The sequence below is a fragment of the Macrotis lagotis genome, chromosome 5 (assembly GCF_037893015.1).
Source record: "Macrotis lagotis isolate mMagLag1 chromosome 5, bilby.v1.9.chrom.fasta, whole genome shotgun sequence".
In the NCBI taxonomy this organism is placed as follows: domain Eukaryota; kingdom Metazoa; phylum Chordata; class Mammalia; order Peramelemorphia; family Peramelidae; genus Macrotis; species Macrotis lagotis.
Window position 1 is genome coordinate 63,801,925 of NC_133662.1, and position 23,681 is coordinate 63,825,605.

At 34.6% G+C, this 23,681-nt stretch overlaps 1 protein-coding gene across 1 annotated transcript in view; it reads right to left on the reverse strand.

The window, feature by feature from the left end:
- Positions 1–23,681, reverse strand: part of IMPG1 (interphotoreceptor matrix proteoglycan 1) — a 168,621-nt gene that overhangs the window by 47,236 nt on the left and 97,704 nt on the right. The window contains exon 13 of the mRNA XM_074190012.1: positions 3,541–4,082. Coding sequence (XP_074046113.1) covers positions 3,541–4,082 — 542 coding nt within the window. The remainder of the gene's footprint in view (positions 1–3,540; positions 4,083–23,681) is intronic.

The window sequence follows — 23,681 nt, forward strand, 5'->3', positions numbered from 1 at the left end:
ATATGGATAGTAGTTTACATCATGATGGATTGCAGAGTAAAATTTCATTTTTTTTAAAAAAAGAAAATACTTAGCAGCAAAACTAAAAAGTCAAGTTCAGTTAAAAATAATCTAGCCAAGCAGTACTTGTGAGCTACTTATGAGTACATGTACTTATTAAATAGAAGACCAGATTCTTTAAAATCCCAGTGAATGGGACACAGTAGAATTAAACTCTTAGAGAACAGACACAATTTCTTTAATGTTATTGTGTTCCTAGAACCTAATACAATGATTTGCACATTTTCCTTCAGATAGTTATTGTGATTTTATTGTTTTGGGGAAATGAGAAAATTCCCTTTACCAATGTCTTTTGCTTGCCCTGAAATTTATTCTTACAGAGCTGCCTGAGAGTTAAGAGTCATGCTCATTGTTACACAGTTAATGTATTTCAGAGATCACCTTAGGTTCAGGTCTTCTTTAATTTTTCTTGACAAGTGAGTTTGAATTTGATTTCTGATAAAATTCTAGATCATTAAAGAAATGCATCACTTAGAAAAAGGAGATTATAAAGAGCTAACATGACTTTAACAGGAAGAGATCATACCAACATAACTCTAATTTTTTTCTCTAGGAGGAATCATCCTAGCAAAGATGATGCAAATGTATTTTACCAGATTTTTTGTGAAACTTTTGGCAAATTTCTCATATTATCTGATAATTCAATCAGATATGTTCAGGTAGATATAAAATGATATCTCAAGACTGCAAAATCAAAAAAGTTCTAACATTTGCATTTGAAGTCTCTGGATACTATTAAAGGTCCTAGTGTTTGTGTGAGGTATTGTATTTTTTTTTGTTTACTCAAAAGAGAGGAATAGGCTGAGTCCCGAAAAATATTGAACAGAAAAATACTGCTTTCAAATCCCAGCTCTTCCATTGATCTTGAGAAAGCAAATGGAAACTCTATGGGCCTCATTAGCAAAATGGGAATGATATTTGTTTGTACCTCCTTTGAAGGGTTGTTCTGAAGAAAGAATTTTATGAATTGTACATATATTTAATTGAATTAGGATAGGGATTGTACCTGTGATTTCATTGTTATAGAGAAATCCTTGATGAGAAACACTTTTTCTACCAAAGTTATCACCTTCCCTGCAATTTATAAGTTCTTAGAGAATTGTCTAGAGACACTGAGAAAATAATTAACTTCTTTGGGGCACAAGATCAATGTGTGTTAGAGGTAGGGCATGAACTCAGGTTTTCCCTCATTATGGGGTTACCTTTGAATCTACTATGTTATATTGCTTCTATTCTCTTCTATTCTATATTATAATTTTATTCACTATATAAAGTGAGCAATTAAGACTTGATGGACTCTTAGGTCTCTTCTAACTAAATCTATGATCCTATTATAATTGGAAAGATCAGTGCCTAGTAATCATGAATTATGTGACCTTGGACAGACACCTGTACTTCATTCTCCTCTCTTATGGAATGAAACTAATTTTATATATTTATTAGATGTATAAAAGTTTATATTCTTTTTTGAGTAAAAAAGTTCAAATCAAATGTAGCATTTGTTCTATACAACTTTAGAAGCCCGTTTCTTAAAAAAACCAAAAACCCAAAAAATCCTCATTTATATACTGCTTTGAAGTTTATGAAGCACTTTTCTCTATATAGTTGTGAGTTGGTCAAACATTTTAATATCCATTTGGTGGAACTTAAAGCTCAGAGAGAAAGGAAGGAAGGAACTGAGCATTTATTGATTTCCTACTATATATGTATGATATTGTGCTAAGTATTTTACAAATATTATCTCATTTGAGCTTCACAAGAACCCTGGGAAGGTGCTATATTACTCTCATATTATAATTAAGAAACTGAGGCTAATCAATACATACTCAGCTCAAGACATCATCCTCATGATGTTATTGGTCCTTTTCAAGAATGAAGCATGAACATCAGCAACAACAGCAACAGGTTAGGTGACTTGCCCAGGGATTCAAACTTGGTCTTCGGACTCTAGGCCCAGTGATCTATTCCTTGCACCACCTAGCTGCCTCTAACTTAAGTAACATGCAAAAAGTTACTTAACTGATAAATATATGGATTGAGATCTGAATCCATTTCCCTTGACCCTGTATTTAAAAGACTCTTCATTCCCTCATGTTGTATTTCTCAAAATTGTTTCTTAAAAACAATTTTAAAACCCAAGCCATTCATAAAATATAAATATCTACATGAAGAACTTGCAATATCAGATTTTTGTTTTATGTTTGATAGTGAGTCAAATTGTTGTTTGATTTATAAAATAAAATTGGTTTATTATTAGTACTTTGTATGCCCATGACTGTTTTTTTCTAGTAGAAAACTCCTTTCAAAGCAGGAATTATTCAATTTTTATATTTTCAGAGGGTTTCAGTGCTTTTGTTTTGGGGAGAGGTAATTGGAATGATCTTGATACAAGATTTCATCAGGGTAGGAAATTCACTCTAGTGATGAAAATATGCAACTTTTTAATTTATAATCCTAGAGAGCTTCTTAGGGTACTGAAAAATTAAATGACACTTAGGTTCACACTCAGAATGCATCAAAGGTGACATTTGAACTCAGGTAATTTTGACTATATACTATGCTACCTCTGTACCACTATGTACCTCTGTACATAGGCTAATACATGATAGTTGAACTGACTTGAATTTTTCCAGTAATATTCTTAATGATTATATCAAGACAAATTAAGAGAGAAAGCTGGAGGTAAATAAAAGGGAGTTAGTTTCAGAAATTTGGGTTTATATCTTACTTCTGATTCATTCTAGTTGTATGACTCTTGGTAAGTGCCTTACTGACTAAAGTCAATACTTTAGGAAATATCTAAGACTATACATTTCAGAGAAGGCAAAAACTGACATTGGTAGAGTTTCCTCATCTGGAAATTTCCTGTTTCAGTAAAGTCATAGGTTTTATTCCCCAACCTATGCCCGAACAGAGTAAGTGTGAGCTTGACTAATCAGGTGAATTTTTAAGATGTTTTATGACCCAGTGACTGTGTGGCCATCTTTTACCCAGACTGTGTGATGGAAGGACCATATGAGTTCTTTTTGTTTGACAGAAATTTGGAAGAATCACTCAGTATGCATTTAACTGTGTCCATTCAAGCTCTGAACACTTTCTGTCAGATTTTCTTGAAGCCAGCTTGTGGCATTACAAATTAGAAGGAGCTCATTTATAGGCATTGTTTCTAGATTCCATGCTTAGTTTGCTAGGAAAGCTTTGATTATTTTTTGGAAGCCAAGTTAGGCAGAAGTGTTCCTAAATATTTTTAAGTATGAATCTCATCTCATTAGACTGGAAGGCAGAGCCTGCCCTGGCTGTTTACAAGGAAGCTCACTGGACTGATCTGATAAGAATACCTTCCATTTGAATGCCTTCAGCAGCAGCTGTCAGAGGAGTATGTCTCTTCTAACCTGGATTGCTATCCAAGCCAGTGATTATATTATAAAATAACAAAACAACAAAGATAAAGCAACTGGAAGAATTTTAAAGAGGACTCACCAACTGTATGAATTGTTGCTCCAGGTCCTGATATTCCTGAGAACTCTTATTGAAGAGATCATTTGAAAAGGGCACATTTGTGACTCTCAGACTGAAGAACACCACTAATTCTTTCCCTTTTGTGGCTGTCGTCATAGAGCTGGTGGTAATGTACTTCAAGGTGGTGGTTAAGGTGGTCTCTACTGAAGCGGTTTCCAGATTGAAAGCATAGCCAACATCCGCCATCACATCATCTATTCTGTCAAGCTCTTGGGTGCTCTCTTGGATACCTGAAATGTATGTGCTGCTTCCTGAAGTCCCTGAGGAAATTGTGGTTTTGGAAATAGATTGACCATAGATGGGACTGGCTATCACTGGAAGCATAGTTGTTTGAACAATAGGAATTGTGCCTCCTTGTTCAGGTTGAGAGATGTGGCTCCATTCAGTGAAAAATTGCCAAGATTCCATTTGGGTGGGTGATGCTGAGCTGAAAGGAGACCAAAGACTGTCTATGGTTTCTACAGGAACATCACCTGATGATTCTATTATATTTGGAAGTTCCCCTAAGAATAGAAAAAGATTGAAGAACATTTCAAATCAGTTTCACAGTGAAAAACAAAATTTTAATTTTAATTTTAAATGTAAATTCCTTAGGTTTAAAAACTAGAGCAACTATATATTTTTTTTCATCCCTGTCCTATTTCCAAGGCTCTATCCTGAGCCTTGGTCCTATCCTGTACCTCTTATTTTCTCTTTCTACATGCTTTCTTGGTTACTTTATCATATCTCTTGAGTTCATTATTATTTGTATATAGTTGATTCTTTGATCCAAATATTCAGTCCTGGTCTCTCCTTAGCTCTAATACTGGCCCATATAGTGACTAATACTTAGCATGGACTTAATGAATCCTTCTTTTTTAATCAACTTAATAAATTCAATTGCAATATTGTCCCCACAGATGGGGATTCTAGGATGTATAGATATGTGGGTGCTATGCATATTTGAATAAAAATTACTCTTTTATTTAGTTTGAATCTGTAATTTCTTCAAAATAGAGAATTTCTGACATGCAAACTACCTGTCTCTGCAAGTCAGAAATCACTCTTCTGTAACTCAAAATTTTTCAATCTATTTTTTTATTCTTGTAGAGATTCCCTCTACCAACACAAAGTGATACTTGCTCTGAAAAATATCTTTCTTCATTGTTTCTTAATAGATCTGAAAGTTTAAATGTCTTGACCAGGATTGTAACTAGTATGTATCCCAGGCATGGTAAGCTTGAACCCATGTCTTCTTCACCCCAAGGTTGATTTTCTACCTATTACACAAATCTGACTTTAACTCTTATTATGTTTCCTAAATAATTTTGAAGTAACCATATAGATTTCTAGACATTTAATGACCCTGTCACTTGACTTGGACAGAAAATTTCAGTAATACTTCTGAGTTTCCTTCTTTGGTCAGTTTCCCCTGGATCACTAAAAAACATTCTCCCTATATTGCAATGTCAGAGTCAATTCTATTTATCTGTGAGCCTGAAATGTTAAATAAAACTCTCACAAAAGATATGGTGGGTTATGAAAAATAGTCCAGCACTCATAAATCAAGTACAATGAATTTAGGTAAAGGATAGGGTGGATCCAAATAACAGGACTTCTGTTATTGCTAAAGGAATGACTTGGAAAATATCTGGGGAAATGGTATTGAAGTCCAAATACTAAGCATGATGAATGGACTGTCTGAATTCAATGATGCAATCTCTGTCCTTTTCTGTCAGCTAATTTACTACAGTGAGATCAGTAAAACTGAGATTTTGAATGATAAATAGATTTGAAGGGCAAAATCATATTGGTGGTTATTATTTTTGTCAGACCACTGCCCATTTCTTTGTTGAGTACAGTCTACAGAGTGACAACCTGCTCACTCACCTCTGCAGGTTTTGGAAGTGAAGAATGTTTTCACCTATGGAATTTACTCAGCAATTGTGGAAGGCTGAGCTTCATGAACTAAACTGTGCTTGGGGACCCACTGATACTGTAGGTTAACTCAAATTTCTTAGGAAAAGCATTAGGAATAAATAGAATGTTTTTGTGACATTACTATTTTGTTTTGGCTTTTTTCAGTCTTAGAAAACTGTGTTTAGGTCTCTTTTGTCAGACTATATATTTGGTTCTTTCTATTCATGCTTTGAGTTGGTGGAGTCTATGATAGAATATTTGCTGTTGATTATCACTCTATCTTCATGCCCGAGGCATGGCTCTAATTTGCTGGACTTTGAATTATTCTGAAATATCTTATATAATGCATAGTCTATGACTGATCCCAAGTAAATACTCTATTATGTCACCAATTATACTCATAAATAACTTTCAGCACCTCACTTAATAATCTGAGTCTCTAAAAGGCACCATCTAAATAGGTCCAGCTGTTTCTCTGTGTTATTGATGGCTTTACTCAGTTATTTAACCATAATTAAGCCAAGGTTCATTATAGTCTATTTTGGCTTTAGATCAAAGTGATGGGAATAGAAAATGACCAAATCTCTTTAGGTAAAAAGAATCAGACAAATCTTGCCTCATTCACTCTTGCCTACAGTCATGGTCAAAATTAACAACCATCACTTGACCTTATTAAGCTGTCATCTCCTCTCAAGGTATCTTCCTTTCTCATCCCTTTATGCTCAAACACCTAGATAAAACTTATCTATATTCCATTCTTTCAATTTCTTTCCACTCACTAATACCTTTAACCAATGCCTTGAAATTGGACTAGGACAGGTCATAAGGATGGATAAAATCCAATCTTGAACTTGAAGCAGCTCTCTCAAAAGTTACCCATGATCTCTTAGCAGCCAAATGTCAATGACCTTTTTTTGGTCCTTATTCTTTTTGATCTCTTTATAGTTATAGATATAGCTGACTACCCTCTCTTCTTACATACTCTCTCTCTTTATTGGGTTTCTGTGATAATACTCTGCTTTCCTCCTACCTCTGTGACTGTTCTTTCTCATAAGCTCATAACCTGAAGTTAGAAAAGTGGAATTGACCAAGAGGATTCATATATCTTTGCTGGGTTATCATGCATATGATCTCTTCAAATGGGGATATTTCTCAAGTTTCTGCCATGGACTTGTACGTGATTACCTTTTCTACATAGCTGACTCTCAGATTTATAGATATTCTACTCTGTTTTCTTCTGAGATCCAGTCTCATATCACCATCATCTTATCAGATTTTATGAACTAGATGTTCTGTAGGATCTCAAAATAGGAATATCTAAACTAAAATATACTAACTTTCCCCTTAAAATCCATCACTCTCCATAACCTCAATATTTCTGTCAAAGATACTGCTATCCTTCCAGTCATAGTGGTTTGCAGTCTCAAAGTCATCCCCAACTCCTTAACCTCTTTTATTCCATAAAATCAGTTAGCAGTCAAGTCTTCTCAATATCATATCTACAATGTGTCTTCCATTCTTCTTTTTAACCCTCTCAATTACTATCTTAAGTTTGACCATCTGTTATGATAGACAGTTTATTAATTGGTCTCTCTGATTCATATCCAACATGGCTGCCAAAGTATTATAACCAACTGATGATATTTCTCCTTCTTTCTTGAAGAAGTTAATGATTTTAGGGAATTAATACCAGGACAAACATTGTCAGAATATATCTTTGGTCCTTTTTATTCATGCTAAAAGTAGAACTGAATTTGAGTGACAGGGTACTGTGCTAAGTCACCAGCCTCAGTTTCTCCTCCAGAGAGATTTGGGTCTGGTAGGTAGATATGAATCAGGATGATTGGAAATGTTCCTAAATGTGAGGCAAGTGTCTAAGGCTTAATTTGAACTCCCATACTCCTGACTCCAAGGCCAGTGATCAAACCACTGCATTACCTAGTGCCCATGTCAGGAAGACATTTGACACTCATTAGCCGTGTGACTCTGGGCAAGTTACTTAACATTGATGGCCTTGCTTCCAGTTATTCTGATCTATAGAATATTCTGGAAAAGAAAGGGAGGTTGGTGACTTAACATAGTGCCCCTTCATTCAAATCCAATTCATTTGCTTGTAATGGCATCAACTTCCTGATGTCATGACCTTCTTCAAGAATGAAGGACCACAGGATAGTTAATGGCACAGTGGATAGAGCACCAGCCCTGGAGTCAGAAGGACCTGAGTTCAAATCAGACACTTAATAATTTCCTAATTGTGTACCTTAGGCAGGTCACTTAACCTCATTACCTAGCAACCCCCCCCCCCCAAAAAAAATGAAGGACCATCATCAACAATAACTGTTACAACTAAAGAATAGTTCTGAATATGTGAGTCCCTTGTTCAGTAAACTCCAGTGACTCCTACTGCTTCTTGGATCAAATACAGCCTCCTCTGTGTGGCATTTAAATCCATCATGATGTTTTGGTATTTATTATACATAATTCTTTATTTTTTCCCCATCTACCTGTATTCATCTTCTTACTCTTCCTCCCACATATCATTTCAAACTCTATTTTGGGCCTTTGCTAAAACTGTCTTTCATGCCTGTAAATTCATCTTAATTTCTTAGAATCCTTACAATTCTTTATTGCTAATCTCAAATACAACTTTCTACATGAGACCTTTCCTGATCTCCTAAAGCTAGTGCCTATTCTACCCCTGCATTTCCTTGTATTTAATTTTAAGATATTTTGTATTTATTTTGCCTCTACTTATATAGATAAATGTTGTCTTCCCTTATAGAATATAATGTCTTTGAGGGGATGACTTTTTTTGGTTTTTCATGCCATGCCTGGTAGATGGAAGGTGCTCAATAAATGCTTATGGAGAAAATAAGTTAAAAACAAATATAGAATTTTATTTTATTTGATTCTTATGTCAGAATCTAATTTGACCATAGAAAATTGCATAAAAATGTTAATTTATTTTTATGTTGCAATAATAAAATCAAAGTGAACCAAGTCAGGACCATTTGTTTCCTCATGTGGGCTTTGACTCATGTTAACATAATTTTAATTTCCTTTTTATGGTTATTACTTAGAGAAAATTATTCAGAGTAGAATATTTTCAACAAAAAGTTCATGATAATAATTCTGCTTTTAATTTCAAGTATCAAAGCATGGAGGAACAGAGGCAATATCACAGTGGAATTATCAGCTTTGGCAGTATTAGCACTGAAATAGAAGTAGTATCAGCTCTGGCGGTAATGCTTGGCATGGCAGGCCTCCAGGCCAGCTGGAGGATTTGGATGATGAGTTCCTGAAGCAGGTCACAAATCTGGCATAGAATCAGCACAGTTGTGTTTGGGGTACTTCAACTATTTGGATTTTTGTTGCATTCCCTGTTTTAAAAACTGAGGTGATAAATTCTAACTTGCCTTGCTGACAGTTCCCCCACCCCACCTCCAACTTTCAGCAGGTGGAGGTTGTTTGAAGTATAATTCTTACAAAAAGAGGAACTGATTGAACTTGAAATGACAGGAAATTTGGCAGTGATTATAGCATTTTAAAATTTATGATATATAAATGTAGACACTGGATGTTGGCTGACATGTATGCTAGCCTTATGTGAATAGAAATCCATGAGTTTAGAGATATAGAAGGTAAAGTCTTAAAAACTAGGACTAGAAAAGATATCTTGACCAAGGGGGATCATGACCAGTCAAGAATGAAATTTCAATGTTTTAGTTGCAATTTATTCTAATGAAAAAGAAAAGGGTAAGGCGACTAAATGAGACAGATGTCACTGTTCAGTCATGTTCGACTGTTCGTGACTTCATTTGGAATTTTCTTGGCAAAGATACTGGAGTAGTTTGCTACTTTTTCCCCTTTAGCTCATTTTACAGATGAAGAATTGAGGCAAACAGTGACTTACCCATGGTCACACAGCTAGTAAGTGAGTCTGAGGCCATATTTGATTTCCTGTCTCCAGACTCACATTTTATCCTCTGTGCCAACCAGCTGCCTATGAAGCTGCACAGGAAACTTACTGACATGTTAACTTTTTAAAAAGATATAAGCCAGACCTGATAAATGAGGATGAATGTAAAAGTCCTGTGAAAAAATGCAGAAAGTCTAGAAACAGTAGAGGTTGTTTAATATGCAATAAGGGCAGCAAAAAGACTTTTTTAAAAAAGCTATGTTATGGGGGCAGCTAGGTGGCATAGTAGCTAAAGCACTGGCCCTGGAGTCAGGAGTACCAGGTTTCAAATCCGGTCTCAGACACTTAATAATTACCTAGCTGTGTGGCCTTGGGCAAGTCACTTAACTCCATTTGCCTTGCAAAAAGAAAAAAAAAACTTAAAAAAGCTATGTTACAAGTAAGAGAAAGGATAGCTAGGATTCATTCTTAAGGGGGGGAGAATAGAATATGTAGTGAAAATAATTTTTTTTTTTTTGCTCCTGTTTTCTCTGACAAGATGAATGATCTTCACTTGGAGAAGATGGAGCAGAAATGGTTAACAAAGAATTAAAATTTAAGATAATTGAGTTCAAGTCACTTGGCCTATGTACTGAAAGGGTTTGCTGATGAAATTGTTGAATCATTGTCTGTGATCTTTGAGAGGTGATGGGGATTAATAATAGGAGTGCTTGTGGGTGCCTATAATTCTCAAATCAGGTTGTGTTGTGTAGTAGCTACAATGTTGAACGTGCCATCAGAAAGACCCGGATTCAGTTCCTATTTGTAATGCCAGCTTAGCTGTATGATCATGGGTAACTCTCTGAACATTTCTGAATCTGCGTCCTAATCTGAAAAATGAAGGTACTCATACATGCAATTAGCTGCATTACAGGGTCGTTGAAAGGGTCAAGTGTGATAATATAATAAAGGTCTTTGTAAATTAAAAATAAACAGTAATGATTATTACATCGGTAGACGATGTCAGTGGATGGTAAAATTCTAAGATCATTAAAGGGACAGTTCATAAGTATTTGGAAAGAAAATAGGTGATGATAGCACAAAACTTTTCAACATGGTTTTATGAAAAATAAGTTATGCAAATGTAATTTGATTTCCTTCTTATTCTTGGCAGTTACTAAACTAGTAATATAAATAGATCAGGGGAATTTCTCAGACATAACATACATGGGTTTCATTAAAAAATCTGATAGTCTCTTATGATATTCCTATGTAAAGATGGAGGCTAGAATTCTGGGATTTGTAACCTTTTTCCTGTGTTATGGACCCTGCTCAGTTCCTCTGCCCCCATCTTGAGGCAATGCATAGTGCAGCAGATAGAGTCCTAGTCCTGGAGTCAGGAAGATCTGAGTTCAAATCTAACCCTCAGATGTGTGACACTGGGCAAGTCATTTAACCTCTGTCTTTAAATTTTTTTTTTAAATTTAAGGCAATGGGGTTAAGTGACTTGCCCAAGGTCACACAGCTAGGCAATTATTAAGTGTCTGAGGCAGGATATGAACTCAGATACTCTTTACTTCAGGGCCAGTATTCTATCCACTTCACCACCTAGCTGCCCCAACCTCTATCTTTCTAACTCTCCTCAATTATAAAAGAGTATATTGACATTTACCTTTAAGGGTTATTGTGAAGATTAGATGAGATAATACTTATAATATGCTTTGCATCAGCCTTGTACCTTGTAGCTTATTAAATGCTTCCCTTTTATCAGTCTGGTAAAGCTTATGGACCCCTTTTCAAAATAATGTTGTTAAATGCACAAAATAATAGAAAAAAACAATCATATTAAAATAAAGGTCATAATTATATCTCCCTGAATCCAAGTTCATCGATTCCCTGAAATTATTCATAGATTTCTTGGGGTAGAGGGACCCTTCAAGTGGATAGAAGATAATGAATATAATGGAACTTTGGAGTTAATACTAGAACGGACAATCACTAGAATCAATTAAATCACTTTGGGCTCTCAGATTCTATGGTCAATACTTGTCAGATGGTCAATAATGGTCAATCACAGGCTCAGAGTAGTCTCTTGGTTTCTGTCTCCTCTACCATATTCAGGTAGGGATGGTTCTAAATCCTACTGACTGGATGTCTCTTGTTTATAGTCTAAAAGATGTTTCATAGAGATTCCACTAATTCTATCAATTAATCATATATTTTAAATATTTTCTCAGTCACATGAACTCTTTATTTTTAACGACATGGAAGCTAATTTCCTCTTATCTTGTACACAATGTTGAAAGAAAATAGTAGGGGCGGTTAGGTGGCGCAGTGGATAGAGCACAGGCACTGGAGTCAGGAGTACCTGAGTTCAAATCCGGCCTCAGACACTTAATAATTACCTAGCTGTGCGGCCTTGGGCAAGCCACTTAACCCCACTGCCTTGCAAAAAACTTAAAAAAAAAGAGAATAGTAACCTACCATATTTCACTATGGGTTAAATGATGCAAATTCCATAAGCTTTTAAAAAAACTTTTTCTTAAACTTTACTTTTCATTTCCTTTCTTTTAACTATTTTTTTTTTTGAGATTGGAAGACAGCATCTCTCTAAGATTTGATGGTGGCAGGTGAACTCCCTAAACTTGTCTACAATCGAAAAGGGTGGCATATTGAATGAGACCATGTCTTGTCAAGGAATCATGCTGTCAACTTTTGGACATTGTTCATAACATCATGATAACTTCAGAAGCAAAAGTGACAGAAAATTGAACAGATAAACTCTGAAGGGACCTTATTGTGATAACCTGATCTTTAGTTCAGATGCTGTTATGTATTCATAGCCTTATGGTACCATAGTAGAGAACCACATGAGACTGATGGTTCACTCAGTAAAAGCCATTTTCAAAGTCACTTCACAAAAAATAATACCTTCTATTTATCTTTCCTATGTTTTGTGCCATCATTGACTAATTACTTCTTTTCTCAGTCCTTGAAACAGATAAGATAGAGGTGTATATTCTAAGATTTTGGTTGGTGTTCATTTTTTTTTTTTAGGTTTTTTGCAAGGCAGTGGGGTAAAGTGGCTTGCCCAAGGCCGCACAGCTAGGTAATTATTAAGTGTCTGAGGCCGGATTTGAAGTCAGGTACTCCTGACTCCAGGGCCGGTGCTCTATCCACTGCACCACCTAGCCGCCCCTGGTGTTCATTTTTTAGAATAAAAATGCATAGATTGATGATAGCTAATTATTGGCTCCAAAGAAGAGATAAGGAAATTCATCTTTCTCCTTTTGTAGAGTTGGTGAACTTTGGGTCTGGAATATTGCATATACTGTCAGGCTCACTTAATTCATTGATTTATTTTATTGAACTTTTTTGCAACTAAGTAGTACAATGTTGTGATACAACACTGGATCTGGAGTCAGGAAGATAAGTTAAAATCTAAATCTAAAAAAAACAGTTGTGTTATCCTTGGTGAGTCATTTCAGCTTTGGTATGTTTTAATTTCCTCATCTGAAAATGAGTTAGTAACAGCACCAGTCTCCTTGGGTTGTTATAACACTTTGTAAAAATCAAAGCACTATATAAATATTAACTATTTTTATTTTGTTTACTAATTTTTGGTTAGGGTGGGACAGAAAGTTTTTTCCTCAGAAAGGAAATACTATAAAAATGCTGATAATCTGGTATCTATCAATCTATCTATTTGATAGCTACTATTTGTATTGTAGTTTAAGATTTACAGAGTACTTTCCAAATATTTTCTTCTTTGATTCCAGCAACCTAGTGAAATAGGTATTATTATTATTCCCATTTTATGAGAAGATAGACAGATACAGATTAAATGACTCGACCCAGGACACATAACTTGTTTTTGTCTGGGGCATCATTTCAAACTCAAGTCTATCTGATTCTTAGTCTAGCTCTCTATATCTATTTACTTTAACCTAGCTGTGTCCACATGTAAGGAGTAATATATGACATTCTTTATCCTTGACACCAAATCAATCAGTAGCATTTTTGTTATCCCATTTTTCTATACCCTATCCTAATTAAAGAAAAATGCAAGATCTTTCCAATCTACCACATTAAAGTCCTATTTTATAAAATGTAAAATCTTCTTATATTGGACTACTTTCTTCATTCAGTGACAAAGTTATCTCATGTTGTCTTCACTTTAAAATCTTTTCCTCAAGTTGAAATCATTAGCATGTATTCAAAAAGAGCTTTATCTGGCTTGAGTTTATGAATACGATTTTTGGAGAGATCAAGATTAGGCTCTATGGGGAGATGATCCTTTAAATATAAATATATACATTTTGAAATGGACAAATACTATAGGGAAGATCATATAATGAATATATATATGAATATGTGTGCAATCATATATATATATATATTTATATGGATTGAGAATTTTTATTATAAGATAATTGATACAATTGACTTCTAGTATTGTTATTCTTGACCCATTGTTCATCCAATATCAGTTTCTTTCTATTACCACCAAAATATTTATCTCAGATATTAGTAAAGATTTAGATTAAGGAAATTGAGACCAGAAGTTTCCCTAAAACATTAAAAACATTATGAACCAGCAAATCATAACTTTCCTCTAAGTTGTGTGTGTTGTGTGTGTGTGTGTGTGTGTGTGTGGTGTATCTAGTATTATTGTGATAATATCTTCATTTGCTTTGATAATCACAAGGATTTATTAATTTTTTGCCTTGAAAGTCATTCAAAAAATAACTTTTGAAATCCTACTTACTAAAAAAAGTCCATCATATGATACATAAAAAAGTTTTTTGTTGTTTTTTTTTAGGTTTTTTGCAATGCAAATGGTGTTAAGTATCTTGCCCAAGGCCATACAGCTAGGTAATTATTAAGTGTCTGAGACCGGATTTGAACCCAGGTACTCCTGACTCCAAGGCCAGCGTTTTATCCACTACGCCACCTAGCCGCCCCCATAAAAAAGTTTTTAAAATATTTCATTAGAAATGAAACATCCTTCTTTCTAAAAAGAAGGGATTCAATATTAATGTCCTATTTATGGAAGGAATTATCAGATTATATATATATATATATATATATATATATAAATATATTTATTTCTTTAATTTGTTATAAATACATAATATACATATATAATATATACTATATTTTATTCAATATATATTTGAGTACTAAATATTAGGAAAACCATTATGAGTATATGCATATATTTACATATTTATATCTACCTATCATCTATTTGCTTACCTACTATCTTACCTGTCTATTCATCTATTAATCTATTGACCATTTATCTATTCATATTACATACAGGATCCGTGTAAATCCTGAATTTGTTATCTACTTCCATTGTGACTTTGGATGAATCATCTCACCTCTGTGGGCCTCAGATTCCCTCTGGGTAAAATAAGGAAGCTAGATTAGATGAACTCAGATTTCATCTAGCTCTAAATCTAGAGCACGTCCTAAAAGTTTTAATGCAGTTTAAAGCTATTCAAACTAGAACACTGACGAATATGCATATTAAGCATGATTGTGTGTTTATATGTGAATATGATTAAAGAATCAGCAAAAGAGATTGAGTGATGATCAATAGGGAAGGAGAAACCAAGATGGTGTCGTGTCACAGAAACAGAGAGAAGACAATCTCCAGAAAGAGTTGATTTGCAGGATCAAAGTTGTAAAGAGGTCAAGAAGGATTCAAAATAATACATGAAGATTTACAAAAGAGATAAAAAAGAATATGTTATATGAGATTTGAGAAGAGAAGCTCATTTTTGAGTGGGGTGTCTGGGGAAAGACTTCCTGGAAGAAAGAAGAGTTTTAAAGAATTACCAGGAATAGAAAAGGGTGAGAGGAGAGTATTCTAATTATAAAGAACAATATATAATTCACATTTAATAATAATGCATGTAATTATATTAATATGTAAGGATTAAGTAGGAAAGTGAGCAAAGAGCAGTGAATGGGCTAATTTTCTTAAGACTACAAACAGGCCCTTCCTTCAAATAATTTGTACTCAACTAATTGATTTGAATGCCAATTTAAGTATGACTCTTTCACCTCTTTCAACTGGGAGATTTGGGATCTATTTAATATTTGAGTATCATATTCTCGAATATGAATAACTTCTTCACTTTTGGTTTTGTTCTAGAAATAATGTTATTTATCTATTCATTCATTTTTATGAATTCATATTTATTACGCATTTATTGTAGGCAAGTAGATGGTGCTGTAGGAAAGCACCAGCCCTGAAGTCAGAAAGACCAAGTTCAAATTTGGCCTCAGACACTTGCTAACTATGTGACCTCAGGCAAGTCACTTAACGCTGATTACCTCACATCCAGAGCTAACTCTAGTCATCTGATTCATACCTGGCCATTAAATTCAGATGACTCTAGAGAAGAAAGTGAGGCTGGTGAATAAGCACTTCACCTTCACTCAAATCCATTTCACATGTATGGCATGGCTTCACTTCCCTGATATCATGATCTTCTTTGAGAATGAAGGACAAACATCATCATCATCATTGTATGCAGAATATTTAACTATGGGAGATTACTAGCAGAGCTACAAAATTTTTATAAGATACCATCTCTGCCCTATGGTGTTTGTGGTCTTAAAAAAAGGAAGAAATAACTATGATATTTAGAACCAGTTGATTGATGTATTAGGTAGAAACAAAGCAAAATACTAGCTAAAGGATTACAAAGTTGTTTTCAATTGAGGGGCATCTGAGGAAAACTTCATAGAGGAGGTAAAAGAAATGAGTTTAAAGACTGGGTATTAACTCTAACAGATGAAGGAGAGAAAAGATATTCCACTCTTAGAGAACAGTTTTGACTTGTACTTTTTGTATATCTGAATTAAAAAAACCCCAAAAAGAATTTTTTAAGGAACAACACACAGACACACACACACACACACACACACACACAGCATCAGAACAAACTATTAAAAGATCATTTTCTTAGAAAGCATACCACTGAGGGTAGGAGAGAAAAGGGGATTTAAATCCATCTTTAAGGGTAATGGTCACTGATACTGGCACAGCCTGAGGAAAATGAGCTCTATTTCAATGTGAAAATAATAGAATTTTAATTAATATGTGGTATTCAATTAATATTTCTTATTGTTTCCTAAGATAGTGTCAAGAGGCACAGTGTCTATATCCATGTCTATTGATACATACATATTTTATATCCAATTGTTAGATGGTAGCAAAATCTGTGCTAAATGCTAGGTGAGACGCCAAGATTAAATAAATATTAGCCCCAGACCTCATGGAGATTGCTAATGGACATGTATTTATTAAATGCTACTATGTGTCAGGACATACTAAGAAAGGTAAAAAACACCTTCACTGTCCTCAAGTGGCTTACATTCTAAAGGGAGAGACAGCATATAAACATCTAGGTAGATTCAAGATCTATTCAGAGGAATTGAAAGGCATTCCAAGAGGGAGAGACAACAGTAACTGGAGAGATGGGGAAAAAAACTTCCTTTAGGAGATGGGATTTAAATTACCAGTGAGACATACAGTTGGAGATGTCCAAAAAACAGTTGGTAATATGGGATTGTAAATTAGTAGAGAGGCTAGGGTTAAATATGTAGATCTGAGAATCACCTACATTGACAAGATCTTTGAATATAGGGGAACAGAAAGGATAACATCTGAGATAGTATTTAGTCTTAGGGGACCCTCACAGGTAGAGAGCAGGACACAAATTAAGGACTAGCAAAGGAAATTAAGAAGAAACAGTCAGTCAAAGAAATCAGGACAGAGCAGTGCCATAAATCCTAGAGAGAAGAGAGTTTATATATGGACAGATAAAAAAAACCAGGTTTTGAAGAATAAAAATCTCAGATTACCTGAAGTTTAATGACTTATGTGCAAGAAGTGGCATAAAGAGAGCTCATTCAGAAAATGTATGAATGGAAAAGGAGGTGGACTTGTTAAATAGCAAAAGTGAGAAATGATCAATGGACAGTCTAAGTGTGTCATTGAAGCTCAAAAAGAAAGACCTCCAGAAAATTTAGATATCCTGTATGGAGAATTTATGGAAATACAACGACCATACTTATAGGATGAGAAGGGTTAGGATGGTGATCTGTATCAGCAGAGGGATTTCCTGCAAAAAATGAAATCATTAAAGTATTCCATTAATCACATCAGAACCTTAGAAACATACTTGAATTAAAGTTTTAATTTTTGATTTTTGCTTTTCAAATTTTCTTGTTGAAGTTTTTCCCTGAGTTTCCCCTTTGTCCCAATTAGAAAACATCATCTTTAAACAGTATCTTATACTATGTCATACACACAACGGATGCCTAATAAATAAAGATTTGCTGAAATGAAGTTTCATTTCTTGTTTCCATGGGTTGGACAGATTCTCCTGACATATATGTAATTTCTTATTTTTGTTTTTGTAGAGATTATTTATGCTCAAAATCTACATCTCTTTCTCCCTCTCCTTGGGATAATTTATTTGTAGTCATAGCTCATTAGTTAGCACTGGAAGGAAACTTGGGAACACTTAAAAGGACTCCCTCATTTTATAGATAAGTAAGTATATATATATATATATATATATATATATATGTATATATATATATATGTGTATATATATATATATATCTCACAGATGAGCAAATGTTAACATGAATTTCATAATAGCTCTGGGAAATGGGAAGGAGATATGGGTCCCATTTATTTTGATATTTTGATAGATATATGATCTCCTTAATATGGGCCTTTTTTCTCAGAGTTTTAGGCTGAAACCCATTTATACCATCCATGCTATGTGGACTCTTGTCCATGTCCTATCAAAAAATTCCTTATAAAATATCCCTTCAAAATGCTGGAGAATGTTATATCATTTGACATTTAATAGATACCAGCAGAACATATGGGGCATCCATTAGTTGTTTTTTACTTTCATGACTGGTTTATCTCTAGTCATGAATCTCCCTGTTAATATTCTCTTTTTTTTTAGGTTTTTTTCCCCAAGTCAAACGGGGTTAAGTGGCTTGCCCAAGGCCACACAGCTAGGTAATTATTAAGTGTCTGGGACCAGATTTGAACCCAGGTACTCCTTACTCCAAGGCCGGTGCTTTATCCACTACGCCACCTAGCTGCCCCTAATATTCTCTTTACAAAGAAAAAAAAAACTATACACAGGTCAATGGAAGTAGCACCCTTAAAGTCAGTGGGCCAATGATCAAAAATCCCACCTTTATGTATATTACCTGTGTGATTTTAAGTCATTTAACCTCCCTCTAGCTCAGTTTTCTTATTTGTTAAAGTGAGAGGATTGGACTAATGATTACTGAGTTCCGTTACAAACCCTTATAATCCCATTTTTAGTAGCTCTTTTCCAGATTATGCTTTGCAACTAGAGAGATAGCCCAAAGACTTAGTTCCTCATTAAACATTTCTTGGACAGGCTCTCTAGTGGGACAAGGAACTGAATATAGAATTGAATAAAAGGAAAAGACTGAGGTGAATTGAATTTGGTATATTTTGTAATGATTTTAATGAACTCAAACTTTCTCCCAGGGAAAAAAAGGGACCTTCTGTTGAACATAAATATTTTTTTTCCTATTGGTTGAGATATTGTTGTCAATGAATTTATAACCAAATAACCAGTTGACAGGTGAGGAGCCTATCCATGCTCATCTAGCCTAGTTCTTAGAAAGTGGACAAAATCTGTGGTCTCAACCATATTTAAAACCTTCTTAGCTTGAATGGAACCTTGTATCACAGTGGAAACTGCCAGAGACTGTACCCTACTGGTATAACCTTTAAGAATTTAGGGACATAGAGAATCTTTAATGACATGATCTTAACCTACCTCTCTAGTCTTGCTGTATATTATTCCTCTCAACGGTCACTGCATTCCAGTTATGCTAACATTGTTGTTCCTCATCCACAGTTGATCTTCCATCTGTGGCTTGGCTCTGGTATTGGACTATACCACATGTCTGGAATTTATTCCCTCCATCTCTCAGAATCTAAGGTTTCCTTTAAGACTCAGCTCAAATACCACTTTCTACCTTAAGCTTTTCCTGTTCCACTAGCTGCTAGTGCCTCCCTCCACCAATCACCTTGCATTAATTTATATATTTTGTATTTAACTGTATATGTATATGCTGCTTTTCCTGCTAGATTATAGCCTCCTCAAGGGGAGGGATTGTTCTCAGTTTTGTCTTTATATTCCCAAGGTTAGCATAGTGCCTAGCAAATAGAAAGGGTTTAAAAATCCTTGTTGATTGATTGATAGGGAAATCCCATTATGAAAACTCCTTCCACTGATGCAGATCAACAACCTGACTGTGATTAATCATTTTAGAAAGAAACTGGAAGTGCTGAAGGGTCAGTAGCTTGCCTAGGGTCGCAGAGTTAGCATATATCAGAAGGAGAACTAGAATACATGCTTTACTATATCACGCTGTCTCTCAAATGTAGAATTATTGGGAAGGGAAGATTCCATGGAAGCCATCTTACTAAAAAAAAGAAATTACAAGTAAAGGAAATTCTACAGTTATATTTCATCAGCACCAAGTTTGATGCCTTAGCCAAAGGCTCTAATGTATTCTTCATGAAATTTTATAAAAACAAAAAAATGTAATTGTATTTACCAGCAATAACCTTCTCCTCAGAAGAGCAACACAAGGTGTTAAACACTGAGTTTGGAGGGAAATGGTGTTGAAATTAATGAGCTGAATAGAGAAATTGAAAGATTGAGGCGGCCAATGCACTTGTGCTATGAGACAGCAAATTGAATCAACTCTAAGTAATAGAACTCTGACTCCAATCCATATTGGAGGATTAGCATCCTCTGCTCTTTCTGAATATTGCAGGACAGCAAGGCCTGGAAAGTGGAGCTCCTACAGCCCAGCCTAATATGTCTCAAACAAGTTAGTTTCAGGCACAACAAGGTAGTTTTAGGATGATAGAATGGAATAGATAAGAAAAAGTAATGAGTTAGACCAGGAAAGGTGACTGCTCTGACTGTTTTGGGGAGTAAATAGAGGGACAAAATCCAGTAGAAAATGATATCTGTGTGGATGCTCTGAAGATGCTTTGAAAGCTGAATTTAATCACAAAATGAATACATACATATACATGTGTATATATATATATATGTATATATACATATATATATATATATATATATATATACTCCCTACAAAACTCAAGGATTTAAAATACTGTTATAAAATATGAAGACTGAATGGTAGAAAAAATACTTGTTTTGTTATATTGCAGCTAGATAGGATCATATGAATGCTTATGATAAATAAATATTAATGTTTATATTGAAGATAATAAAAGCTGATATTTATATAACACTTTAAAGTTCATGAAGTGCTTTGCATCTATTCTGTCCCTTAATCCTTAGACAAGTCCTGTGAGGACTTACTGTTCGGAGCAGTAATAGCTGTAGTTATTTATAAAGAAAATTGGTTTATAGATACCTGATCAATGGTTTAAGCTTACGAATAGACATATAGGTGGATTAGGGAGGTGTTTCCAGGGCTCTCAATCTCATCGCCTTCTTCAGAGAACAATTTACCAATTCAGAAGATGTAGGGCAAGAAAGGGTTTGGTTAAAACCCAAAGGTCATCTGAATGAATTCATCAAGCACTTACACAAATAGAAATTAAATCCACCTTCCTGGCAATTGGAGGAGACAATATATAAGTGAAAATTGAGATATAGGGTGGATAAGGCAGGCCCAAAGTCCTAAGGATGTAGCAGAGAGACAAATGAGAAGCACATGGGTTCTTAAGTGAAATCAGTAGATTAGCTACTTATGGTCAGTTCTTTTAATCAAAATAAACAAATGACTCTTTACTTTTGTTATGACTCACCTCAGCAACACATAGGTGTATTTTATATACTAGGAGAAATAAATCACTAGCCTGGGAAACCAATATTAATCAGGCATAGGACTTGTATCATACCTAGTTGTTAGACTAGATAATATTGAACTCTAATAGTCTACATTTAAACATTTTTGAAAAGCAAAACATTAAAATGCTGATGTATATTAAATATGCGACATAACTTAATAGGAACAATAAACAGAGAATAAAATTGGATTATGCCAATCATATCTAAACTTTCTTTGATCATAGGAGAAAACAGCAAACACTGGCATTTTTGATTTTATTCCTTTAACAGATGTGAATTTAGGGACAATTCACCCCTTACCCTCTGAGTCAATATAGCTAAGATTAAGGGTAATATGTCACTTCTTGGTATCTATGAATATAAAGGTACTTAACTCCTTATTTCAGTACCATTATTGATTGGTGATCAAATTTTATAACGGAAACATTGACTAGAATTTAGAACTTGAACTAACTAGGATTATTTAACTTGGAGTTTTTTGGGAAGTTCAGGGAAGAGTTTAGCAGCTGACTTCAGGTATTTAAAGAGCAATCATAGGGAAGAATGATTAGGTTTATTCTGTTTAGCCCCCTAGGGCAGAAGTAGAAGAAATGTATAGAACATTCAAAATAAGCAAATTTAGGCTTGAAGTAAGAGTCAAATTTCCTGTTAAGTAAAGATATATAAAAGGTGATTTGGCTGCTTTAGGAAATATAGTGGCTCTTTTCCACTTGAACATCTTTTTTTTTTTTTTTTTTTTTTTAGGTTTTTGCAAGGCAATGGAGTTAAGTGGCTTGCCCAAGGCCACACAGGTAATTATTAAATGTCTGAGACTGGATTTGAACCCAAGTACTCCTGACTCCAGGGCTGGTGCTTTATCCACGACACCACCTAGCCGCCCCCAACCTGAACATCTTGAAGGAGCGTCTGAATAATCACTTGTCTAAAATACCTTTATGGAGATTTTTTTTAAAAGAAGAGTTGTATTAAATATCTTTTGAGATCACTTCCAACTCTAAAATTCCAAGATTATGTGTGACATGTTCAAAAATTTTTATAGGCTGAGCCAATGAAAAATTTCTATCATTCATATTTCCCACACACTACAAGACTCTAGAGAAACTGGTTCCTTTATACTTCTGTCACTTTTGCCTCCCTCATAGCTTAAAACACTTCCTATCTTTGTTCACCTCTTGAATTCCTTCCCATTCTTTAAAGTCTGGATCAACTGTTACTTGTTCTAGAAAACTCCCCTGATTCTCCCCAGTCAGTAATGGCCTTTTCCCTCAGTGTCTTGTTATGACACTTAATGTGTAATATTGTGTATCGAAGCTATATGTGTTGATTGATGTCTTTGCTTCCATCTGAACTGTAAACTCTTTCTCTTCTCTGATGCCTGTTGTGTTTTTCACATAGTAGATGGTTGCTGTTTGTTTTGTTATTCTATGATCTCTGCCATCTGTTTGAATACACTGAACTTGGACTCAATGGGAATAGAGAGTTTCACTTACATTCAGTAACACAAGAAAAATAAAGTGATAAGTGAAATAATTTTCTGGAAATTGTGGTCAGATTTTTTTTAAGCCAATCTATCTAGAATCACCCCAGATACAAGCCTGGAGGTAGTGTGGTACAATGCGGGGGGGAACCTTTACTCCACAGTCAGACAACAAGGATCCAAATCTCATCTTTGAGGATTGGCTACTTGTGTGGACATGAACAAACCACTTAACCTCCTCAGGCCTCAGTTTTTTTCATCTGTAAAATGAGATAGTTGAACTCAATGACCTCTTTCAGCTGCATATTGATGATTCTATATATCATATTGTTGCCTTAGTTATCCATATAATTCCTTCAATTTTTTTGTTATAGTTTTTACTTAGATCATAGATCTAAGATTGTAAGAGTACTTAGACATCATTTAGTTTACTCACATTACACTTTACATATGAAGAAACTAATCCCAGAGAGATCATGATCTAGCAGAATTGGGATTCTAATTCAGAGCCAGTGACTCTTAGGTTCAGCACTTTTCTAGGACTTATATTGAATACCAAAATCTGCAGTGTCCAAATATTATGGAGGCTCTGCCTTTGAATGACTCTAATCAAGGACAAAAAGATGAAAAGTTGAGCCCTAAAAGTTTGCTTTCAGGACCCAATATGATTATTTCCTGCAGTCTTCTTACAAATGGCTATTTGACTTTGAAAATGCTCTTTATGCTCTCAATATAATGTCCTATCTGAAAATGAGGAATGATGCTTTACAGTGCCATTGACCCCCAAAAATCTGTTAATGAAAAGAATTATCATATGCTTACATCTTACAGTGTATTGTCACCTCAAATCGTCTGGTTAACATCTTTCCTTGCTTCGATCTTAATGAAATAGAAA